The sequence below is a fragment of the Gadus chalcogrammus genome, chromosome 18 (assembly GCF_026213295.1).
Source record: "Gadus chalcogrammus isolate NIFS_2021 chromosome 18, NIFS_Gcha_1.0, whole genome shotgun sequence".
NCBI lineage: Eukaryota > Metazoa > Chordata > Actinopteri > Gadiformes > Gadidae > Gadus > Gadus chalcogrammus.
Window position 1 is genome coordinate 8,994,944 of NC_079429.1, and position 11,753 is coordinate 9,006,696.

The 11,753-nt window shown below is 47.9% G+C and overlaps 1 protein-coding gene across 1 annotated transcript in view; it reads right to left on the reverse strand.

Moving 5' to 3' along the window:
- The window catches only part of LOC130371870 (testican-2-like), a 31,373-nt gene extending 21,745 nt beyond the window's left edge, over positions 1-9,628 (reverse strand). Inside the window, exon 1 of the mRNA XM_056577730.1 lies at positions 9,270-9,628. Coding sequence (XP_056433705.1) covers positions 9,270-9,464 — 195 coding nt within the window. The 5' untranslated portion in view covers positions 9,465-9,628. The remainder of the gene's footprint in view (positions 1-9,269) is intronic.
- Positions 9,629-11,753: the final 2,125 nt, after the last annotated feature.

Here is an 11,753-nt window from a genome sequence, read left to right on the forward strand (position 1 = left end):
TGGAGCGGGGCCTCATATTCCACACGATGAGGCATCCGCACTCACACGGTTTTAGGTCGAACCAATTCTACCGGCCCTTGGGATGCTGTAGGGTTTCTGCTAATTATAGGCGCTCTCTGTATAGAAAGCGGCGTTAAAACAGAAGCCCCTATGGAGCAGGGCTTTGTAAATGATTACAGACACAAAAGCTGCCGGCAGGGACCACACATGAAAGGCTTCGGCGGCGCATTAGGAGCCTGCTCTGGGGGGGCGCCCAAACCACGGCTGCGTGGACCGGAGCTCCTCTGGTGGAGATAATAAAGCATCTTCCTCTCTCCCACAGACTGGTTGAAGTCGGCTAATGAGTCTTCATTTCGGAACATTGCGTCACTTAGGCAAAAACGCTTCCCACCGCCTTCACATGCAAGAGCTCGTCGCGGTCGCAGTAGGGAGTCGCAGTATGGCGGCGCAGTAAGGCGTCCAGGTGTGTGGAGTAGGGGGGGGGGGGGGGGGGGGGGGGGATCAAACAGTCCCCGGGCGGCCTACGCGCCCGACGATGAAGGAAGAAACGTTTGACGCTTTTTCGTGTGTACCTATACGAGCCTGGGAGCAAGACAGTGATTGGCAGGTTGGATTCTGTGTGACCCCCACCGCTGTGTGACCCCCGACATTTCCGCATTTGCAAAAATAAAACCAAACAACAGTGGGAGGTGTTTGGCAGAGGGAGATATGAATGGAGGGAAGGGGAGGGGAGGGGAGGGGGAGGGGGGGGGAGGGGAGGGGAGGGGAGGGGAGGGAGGGAAGGGGAGGGGAGGGGAGGGGAGGGGAGGGGGTTCAGGCGAGTTCCCCCCCAGGGAGCTTTGTAACTTATTCAGTGTTGTTTTCTCTGCAATGGACTCCTGCTGATTCTGCAGATCAGATATATACACACTGATATATTAATATTGCTATGGGATATTGGGCTTATAACTGATGAAGGTAGAGCAATGAATTCAGTGTAATAGATAGAATATATTTAATATATAAAGACCAGACACCAAGAGGCATAAATATGGGATATGTTTAATAAAGGTTACTTAGGTTTCAGTTTTGAGGATATATACTGTATATATAAAGAGGCATTCTTTATTGTCTTAAATAGGGGAGAATTGGCGATGGATAAGGGTTCCATCAATGTTTATACCCAGGTGAACCCTATGAAGTCATCCATAGCAAAATATAATAATCTTTCTATAGATTCTCTAGAATTGAGTGGGGCTTGTATGGGTGCAAATTTAAAGTTTGTTGTGTGCCTATAGGCTCTATCTGAACAAACCTTGCTGAATCCAATAACTTTATTGTTCTCACTCTGATGTTCGGATGGTATGATGCTGGGCCATCAAAGTTTTAACACAATAAAAAATATCAGATTGATTCTCAAGTGATGGCTTTTTCTACAGCTAACTTGGAACGATTTGATTTAGATAACAGTTGGAGCGATTTGAATCTAATTTCTTCAGCAAACATAATTATAATATTTTAACAATATTAGTCAATCTCAGGGGGAAAAGGCACATTGTCTGTGATCATCAGCATCTCTTCATCATCATCGGCATCTTCAGCATCATCATCAATTTTATTTCCCATAGTTACTTACCATAGGTGGCAGTGATATCATCTGAACTTCTCACAAATCCTCACATCCAGGCTAGAGTTGTATAGCCAATGGGCAGCATCTCGCTAAACCAGCTTGTATAACAACGTCAGGTTGTTATCATTCATCGTCCACTTGTCCAAGTGACCTTGAACAAGAACATCAACCCCAGCTCCCTTCACCTCCTCCTCCCTCCCTGACCCTGTGTGTTCAAACAGCATTTCTGAGGAGCTCTGCCACAGCACCATTAGCATAGCATCTCAATTAAATCATTTAATAAGGCATGTCATTGAATAATTGACGCTGGCATGACAGGTTTAACGTCAATCTCCTTTTTAACAACGACTATTGAACCAACGGTGTGCGTGTGTGTGAGGAAGCAAATTAAAATAATAATAATGATAACAAAAAAAAGAAAGAATCTGGACACGGGGTTCATTATGTCGAGCGGGCTCCCAGGGATGGCTAAGTTAAATATGCTAACAGACTGATTAGAGCTAATCCCTCTGTCTGCTCCTGGCAGGCGGAGAAAAGTGCGCCGCTGCGGCCGCGGAGGAAGCTTATCTCCTGCAGTGGCACGTGAATATTAGTGAGACAAGGGGAGGCTGCTCCCGTAGCCAAATTGAGACGTCTTGTTTATGCCTTCAGGAATGCATGAGGCACATTATGGTACTTTGTTGGGTGCTTTCAACCGAGCTTAAAAAAAATGAATTAAAAAAGAGCTAAGCACATTAGCTCTCTTCTTCAGTCCTACAATGCCCAGGGATGGATTATAGCCCCGGACTCGTTGCAAATTAACCGTCTCTTCCTCTTGCCTCTCCCTCTAAATCCACATAGTTTCCGCACACATGTGCGCGCACATACACATGCAAACAGACACAGCCCACACACACACACACACACTAAAGCAGAGAACCTACCCCCATAACACTTCCACAGCTTAAGTCCCCACATGACGCACACACTAAACACACCCTGTGGGCGATACAGGCATGATCAAGGACACTGTTCCCAAGCATGTCCTTGAAACACACACACACACACACACACACACACACACACACACACACACACACACACACACACACACACACACACACACACACACACACACACACACACACTAACACCCTTGTTCTGTCAGGTTAAAGTGAGAGAGGTGCATGCAGGCTGGGAGGCTACGATGACATGGGTCCACAGATGCTAGCATGGCTGCACAGAGGGAAGGCTACGAACGTCTGCTACGTACAAAGCAAAGGGGCAACCTGCTTGAGGCAGGAGCAGGTCCCAGTGGGTTATCAAAAATAATCCATTTTGCACCATTGTTCTTTCCCACCAACAGATAATCTGTGGCGTCAGTAGAGAATGCTTCAATGTCAGCTGTGAATGTGATTGCACTGATTACCTCTTCTGTTGCTAAGACACGACAAAATAAAGGCTGGGAGTTCAATCAAGACGAGTTGTGCTAACAGGTCATGCTAGCTAGCTTGAGCTTCGAGGAAATCCCAATCCGCTCTGATTTGTGTAACTCACCACTAACAATGGGTCATAAAGTATTTTTATTGACAGAAAAGGGGGCCGTTTCCGCAGCGCTAATACGATCTGGCCCGCCGCCAGTGTTTGCAGAGGCATGTTTGCGTTTGCAAGAGATCCTTTAAGTCTCTCTGCGATGGAATAGAAAGTTGAGATCTGCCGATGCTATCCTATTCTCCATTGTATGAGCAGCGATGGATGAACTAAGATTTGAGCGCTGTGTTTTTGGTGCTTGGAAAGAGAAAAGGCAATTTCAGAAAATGCAGACAGGGGACATTATTGTTGTTGTTATGTAGTATCTCTACTAGTATACTTTCTTATCTGATATAAGGTAGGTTGAAAAAAGGTCATCAATTAGTGTCAAGCCCCTCCCCCTCCTAGCTGAGGTGGATCAATTGCCGTTAAAAAGTCATTAACGAACTCTGATGATCCAGGTCAGTTTGGTTCATTAGAAGGGTGGACATTATTGATCCAAGGCGGGTCCGGGGCGCTACACCGAAGCATCCCCTCGCTCACGATGGAGACAGAAGGACCATAACCAAACCGAGTGCAAACCGAGCCAAACAATGGCAGGGTTAACCTCAAGAGGCCCGTATGGAAGTCCTGTGCATGAGACTCACTGGTATGGAGACAACACTCTGGCAGATGTCGCTATACATAATGCATGAAGAGTAGTGGAGCCTGAGAGGACTAACCCTTGGTGCAGCTAATTATTCCGCTCAACATTTCAACAACTCACAGTGAGGGAGATAAACTACAGAGAAAGAAAACGTAGAAGAGGTTGGCATTTTGTGGTCACCGATCCATTGCAGTTAGCCAATTATCCTGCATCAAAAAAATAATAACTTTTTTTCTGACGCGGGGAGGTATACAGTTCGTACAGTGTGCGATTGTACTGTCGTCAGTTCAGCCACCACGAAAAGAAAACAACAGGGTATCTGCGGATCAAGGGTGGAAAGATAAACTCGGGTTGGAATACTGGACCAAAACGACAAGGAAAAGCCTTGCATTTATCTCCATGCAGGTCCAACAGGCTGTCCGCAGCGCACCATTGAATCCGGCCCAGCGGATTTCGGCATAAAAAACATAAACTGCCCTCCGACATGGCGGAGATTTGGGTTTTTTATCCCCGTTGCCGTTGAAGGAGCAGACCTCTTAGGTAAATTTGGAGTCACTGACACTCCCTCCCACCTGGGACGCCAGGCAGAGTACCACCTCCCAGCCTTCGCCTCCTTCTTCCTTCGTCTCCTCTAACCTCCTTTTCAATCCTCCTCTGTATGGTGTGGGAAGGAGATCAAGACACACATACATACGCGCGGACATGGAGCACGCGGAGCGCACCTCACTCCACACCCAGCTCCGGGGAGAGTGATCTGGGCGTTACCGAACAAGGCCGCGAATGAGAAAAAAGGCAGCGGAGAACGTGGGGGAAGGAGGAAGGAAGAGGAAGGAGAAGGAGGAGGAGGAGGAGGAAGGAGCAAGCCCCTACCACCAGCTCTACTTGCACTGCCGTTCCCGTCTCATTAGTGCACGATGTGCAGAATCCCACAAATGGCTGCTTTAATGGGCTGATGTGCAGATACAGAAAGTAAAGAACCAGTCTTTTTCTTTTTTTTTAATACTGTCACCATTTAATATCTGTATCTATATATCTTTTCCTTCTTTCTTTTTTTTTGGCCTTGGCTATCGCAGTTACTGAGTCGCTTTTGTATGAGCCTCTATTTAAGATGCTTATCCTTCCAATATTTTGCGACGCTCTAATAGGAATAAGCCAATTTATTTATAACCCACTTTTCATTTAGTATTATATAAAAAAAAAAAGGAATGAGAAAAGCATGTAAGCTGTAAATTCTGAGTGGGAGCTAATAAACGGACGCAACGGCGGAAGCAGAATTTCTCACAGCTGGCAGCTTGGCTCTGAGCTGCATTCGCGAGCTCAGTGTCACTCACTGCGCTACAGCAGCAGCAGCACCACCACCACTCTCTCCGTCCAACTCACAGGTGGGGGGGCCTTTTTGTCTTAAAGTGATATGATTACTAAAGAGGTCACCTGGGTTACAGGGACACAGTGACCAGTGCACTTTCCCAAGAGGAGAGTATTCACAATATTTGTCAAGCCGCTTACACTCAGATCCATGAGCCCCTCTTGGACTGACATCTCGCTCCATGACACACGCTGGGCCTGTCTGTGTTTGAACAGCCACAGACGCTGTGGACTTCCACCACTGTTTTTGATGCTGAGGACATTTGAAATGAACATCGAGACAGTTCATCAATAATTCATCCCCGTCTATCCACAAGCACTGTAAAATGGATCTCATCCTGCGAATTGCAAATCAAACATTTTCACCCGTAATCAGAAAACAACGGACGACGGAACAGAGGCGCTATTTGCCTGGGAAGGATGCAGCGAAAGGTTCTCTCATTAAACATGTAGTGTGGCCACTGGCAGCAGGTGCAGCCCAGGGTAGCGAGCTAGTTGGCGTGGGGAGACGCGTCTCTGCTCATTAATGAGCTCCTTCTACCCTGTTCACAGGGAAGTGGAGGGAAAAGCAGGAAGAAAAAGTTGGCAATGAATGAACATCTCTTTTTCTCTCCCCTTCCCTCTCTTCCTCCCTCTCTCTCTCTTCCTCCCTCCATCCCTCCCTCTCTCCCTCCCTCCTCCTCTCTCACTCTCTTCCTCTCTTATCACACTCTTGGTGAATGAGGGGTCACCGCACGCACGTACGCACACACGCACGCACGTACGCACACACGCACGCACGTACGCACACACGCACGCACACACACACACACGCACACACAGGCACCACTTTGTGGATCTGCAAAAGCGCTTTATGAATGCAATGTACGGTCATTATCAACCTTATTATCCCCAGCAGTTGGAACCACTGTTCCCTGTTTGCATCGTTTCCAAGTACATGGTTGGCTGGGCCGGATGATGCCGCTGCCTTGTGGGCGTGGCACACCCATAGATGGATTCGTTTCACAGCTGATGCGTCGACACGTTCCGTGTGAAACGAGTCAACGACGCCACTGCTCTGGTAAATGACAGCGGTGCGCAGTGATTGGTTTCTCTAGGAAAACCTGTAACCTTGGTGAGGAACACACTGTGATGTCTCACCTTCCGAGCAGCCCTAAGGTTTTCTCAGCCTCCTCTCAGGACATTGTCTCATTATGTGCACAGTGTGACGGTCGGTAACAGTCGTGGTTGTTCACAGTGTCTTTACCTTCTACCGGAGGACCACAAGGTCATGGATCCAGGTGTCATTTTTAAGGGTCAATTCATTTATGATACTTGAATAAATCAAATATTGCATAAGGGGAAAAGGACCGGCCACCCATCCTACCATCTATCTCACACCCACACCTTTCAGCAAGGTCGTTTCTTTGGTTCCAATGGTTCACCGTGGACGTTACAGTCACTGCACAATCCTTAATATCTGCTGTTCACCAGCCAACTGTAAATATTGTACCCTGACACGCACTGGCTTCGTATCACGGGTGTTACGCGAGCGTCTCCCGGCCAGCTGGTAAAACACTGCTGTTGCTACTCCCTGTAGGCGTCACGTCATATTACAGAAAGCAAACTCCGGTCCGTCCCTATCTCTGAGTCCCTTTTCCGTGTTTTCCATGTGCTTTGTGGATAAGCAGGGAAACACATTAGCTGGTAGGCTATACGTGCTCCCTCCCCCACCCCTTCTTCACACCTGGAATGTACATCTCACGCATCTAATTCAATTCACCACCCCGAGAACAGAGAACAAGCGGGCACACCTCTTGGGGAATTGAATCAAAGATGTGTGTTTTCACTGGTAAGCCACTGGCCTGGATTGCTTCGGGATACCATGTGGTTACAAATGGACCAGATTATCTTATCTATCAGTTATTCATGTTATTAGAGTATAGAGTGGTCGTCCGGTAAGCAGTACACCGACGATTTCATTGGCTCTTGGGGAGTGTGTGTGTGTGTGTGTGTGTGTGTGTGTGTGTGTGTGTGTGTGTGTGTGTGTGTGTGTGTGTGTGTGTGTGTGTGTGTGTGCATCCACAGTGAATGAGACCAGTACATCATCATCATCCTCATCACCATCATCATCCCCCCCCGATCTCCTCCCATCTCTTCCCCCACAAACAGCTACACACACACCAACAATGTTAATTACCCATATCTGGAGCTGGTAAATATCTTGGCATGGAGATCAAATGTCTGCCCTCGGTTGTCAACAGGGAGGCTGGGAGAGCAGCCAGTTGCTAACCAACTAACCCCCCCCCCCCCCCCCCCCCCCCCCCAGCCACACACCACTACCCCCGACTCTACCAGGCACCACTACCTCATCTACCACCTCCATCACCTCCTCATCCACCCCCACCACCTCCTCATCCACCCCCACTACCTCCATGACCTCCTCCTTCTCTGTCTCATCACCTCCTCCTCCATCACCTCATCCACCACCTCCAATACCTCATCCACCACCTCCATCACCACCTCATCCACCACCTCCATCACCTCATCCATCACCACCACCACCTCCAATACCTTATCCCTCACCACCACCACCACCTCCAATACCTCATCCACCACCTCCATCACCTCATCCACCACCTCCATCACCACCACCACCTCCAATACCTCATCCACCACCTCCATCACCTCCTCATCCACCACCTCCATCACCTCATCCACCACCACCACCACCACATCCATCACCACCACCTTCAATACCTCATCCACCACCTCCATCACCTCATCCACCACCACCACCACCTCCGCCATCACCTCATCCACCACCACCTCATCCACCACCACCTCCAATGCCACCACCTCCTCATCAACCAGCACCACCTCTTCCTCCTCCACCAGCACCACATCCTCCTCCACCACCACCAGCCCCTCCTCCTCGAGCCCGACCCCCTCCTCCACGGCCAGCGAGCGGTAAACACTGCGTTCTGCCTCATGTGGTTTGTTGTTCTACCTGCCGAGGGAGCAACAGCCACACCCAGCAAATCTGTGCTTTGCATGCTCCTCCAACCAAGTCAACCATCCAACTAATTAACTGACTGACTTACCAACGAGATAACAATGTGGTGATGGGCGACATCACGCACAGTCACAAACGTCTTGTAAGAGCATTTTATTTAATAGTAACCCTAATTAATACATGCGCACAAAGTCTCACGCACACGCACTTTGTTGATACGATGAGAGTCAACACCTGAGATGGGAGGAAGGGGGCTCGGTTTCCATAAAGACAACCCTAGTAATGGGGGTTGAGGGGCGGAAAATCTGTGAATTGGTATTGGTGAGTGAGTGTCTCTGTCTTCCAGGGTGTAAAAGTGAGCGTCACGGGGCTTGAATAGGCTGTTGGGATTTTTGGATACAAACAAATATCAACCAATCGACATTTCCAAAGATCTGGTTGAGTTCAACTACAACATTCCGTCTGTGTTCTGAGCGGCTGTCTCATCACTGTGAGGATGACTTAATTGATACAGATCGGATCCTGTTACACTCGTATGTTTATTTTTTTTTTACATAAATTAAATAGTATAGCAGCTGTAAAAGCGACATCATGCACAGTCACAAACGTCTTGTAAAAACATTTTATTTATTAGTAACCTTTCATAATTAATACATGTGCACGAAGTCTCACGCGCACGCACTAACACTGTCGTCGTCGTCCCCCCGTCCCCCCCACCACACACACACACACACTCACGCATACACACACACACACACACACACACACACACACACACACACACACACACACACACACACACACACACACACACACACACACACACACACACACACACACACACACACACACACACACTATACTTCTCTTATGATAGAAAACAAGAACGTTGCGTATCCCTGACTTGAATTTTGCTGATTTGAGTGTGAAATGTTTCTATGAGTGAACGTGGATTCCAGACAGTTGAATGAATGTGCGAAAATGGCCAAACATTGTCATCGCTTTATAAACAATATGTGGCGCTCATTAACAGCAGCCTACCAACGTGTGCTTAATTAATTGCAAGATAAACATTTAATATGTGGCCTATAATAATAATACGCCGCCATCGCTTTGTACAATAAATCAGATTCTAAGTCACTCACGTCTCTGAAGCGGTTCCAGTGTTTGATCTTACGGCTGTACTGAGAGATGGTTGACAGCCATTGCTCGTCTTCCATGAAATTTCCCGCTTTCTCTCCTTCTTCTTTGCCACTTTTAATGTCTACCTGCGTCGACAGACCTGCCAGTAAAAGCATCGGCACCAGCGAGCAAGAGAACGTCTTCCTCAAGACAGCCATCGCGTCTGTCGGCGGTCGAGCACACGGTACTGTGTGTGGTGAGTCCTGTGTTTGTGTGTGTTTGGAGTCCTGCGTTCAAGGCTCCAAGATGCGACGCGTTCACGCTGCTCGAATAGGTTCCACCTCGACGTGCTGTCCACTGCTCGGGCTGTCGCTTGAATGCGAATGAGAGCTAGTGAGGGAGAGACAGAGTGAGGGAGAGAGAGAGGGGGGGAGAGATAGTGAGGGAGAGAGAGGGGGGGGGGTAGTGAGGTAGAGAGAGAGACAGAGGGAGGAAGAGACAGAGACAGAGGGAGGAAGAGAGAGAGAGAGAGAGAGAGAGAGAGAGAGAGAGAGAGAGAGAGAGAGAGAGAGAGAGAGAGAGAGAGAGATAGTGAAGGAGATAAAGAGGGAGAGTGAATGAGGGAGAGACAGAGGGAGAGATAATCAGGGAGAGACAGAGGGAGAGATAATCAGGGAGAGACAGAGGGTGATAGAGATGGAGAGAGAGAGTGAGGGAGGGAGAGACAGGGTGAGGAAGAGAAAGAAAGGGAGGGATACTGAGGGAGACAGAAAGAGAGAGAGACAAATAGGGCGTGTAGCTGTAAAGATAATAGTGGTAAGCTAAGCATGCATAGCGGAGAGGAGAAACAAACTAACACACTGTGTTGATATATTCTTTAAGAAAATGAAAATTACCAAATTGAACATGTGTTAGGGCTAGCACTTCATGCTAAAACTGTCAATTACAAAAGTTTTTGATCCAATCTTGTCCTGAATGTGTTTTGGCCGTCCTTCTGGCTGACTCATTGGTAGGCTATCCAATCCTCGTATAAAAACATAACACCAAAAAACAACGGGCTATGCTCAAAGTGATTCGGGTTTAAGGTTACCAGTATGGTATTCTGTTCGATGCTGCTCCAGCTCCCTGGCCAAAGCAGCTCTTGACACCGCTGTCAAAAGCGTTGATGTGGCAGATGCAGACTTTATTAGTTTTGGGTTTTCCTCCTGAATGTGCAGAACAGAACTCTGAGAGATTGGCAAGGGCAATCAGGAGCAGAGGCACCCACCAGAGGAGGGCTAGCCAGCGGCGCGACCGTAAGGCCTATTACGACAACTTCCCGGTCAGAGGGAGGAGGATGTGTCTTCTGCTCAAGGCTTCTTCGCAGTGCAGTCACGATCCTCCGTGACCGAGAGATGCCGTTGTCTCTCAGGTGGGGGGGTTATGTGGTTGAGCTTTCCTTGGAGTTTTCCTTCGAGCATCTTAATCGGCTCACGTCTGCTTTTTAATATAGCTTTGTTGGCTGCCAGAATTTTTGGATATATAATAATAATAGTATGTTTATTTAATATAGCGCCTTTCTCACACTCAAGGTCGCTTTACAGATTCACGAGCAAACATGGAACAAGAGAGCACAACAAGAAGTTGTGCTCAAACAACACATTATATTCAAGTATGAAAGCTATAAGCGTTCGGTATTGTATCGGTTGATCGACCAAACCATAAATCAATCAATCCATAAATAAATTGATTAAATGATTAATGGATGGATTGATTAATAGTCCTAGATGGATTGATGAATATTCCTAGATGGATAGGTGGATGGATGGATGGATGGATAGATTTATTGACCAAATGAATCTTTGCGCCCCTCGTTAAATCTTCCTCACTTTGTGAGGCTTGATTAATGAAAAACTGCAACAGCAATTTTAAGTGTGAAACATAAATCAAGCTACGAGGGCCTTTGACCGCTGGGTCGCCGTCAATTAGTTGTTCTTGACAGGGCTAGTAGAGCGGGTGTGCACCGGATACAGAACTGACCTCCTAGACTGCCCGTTCCTCACCCATAACCTCTCAGAGAGACTGACAGCCTCTTCTGATCCATCGGATACCTTGACGACCCAGGACACACCAGACGCACACCGTTCAATAGCAACTCCTCGACTCAAGGACTCAGAGCAAGCGGGGTTCATCTTTGATAAGCGGACAAAACCTTTCATTTCCTGCCATGCTTCTCAACCCCTTTCGTCGGGATTGAAGTCTTGGCAAGGTCATGTCAATCAGTCCAAGAGGAGGACAGGTGCCGGGCGAAAAAGCAACTCCCATCCGTTCTCTGTCTATATAAACCATCACAGGAGGCAGGCGTGTGTTGGCGTGTGGCGAGCACCCTGAAGTGGGGATCTCATGTGATTACCACAGGCTTTCATCACTGAATTCAGCCGATAAGCAGCGGAAGGGATTCCAAGTGCTTTCCCATTACACATACTTGTTATCTCACGCCAGGGTGAATGATAATATGACTGTATGAC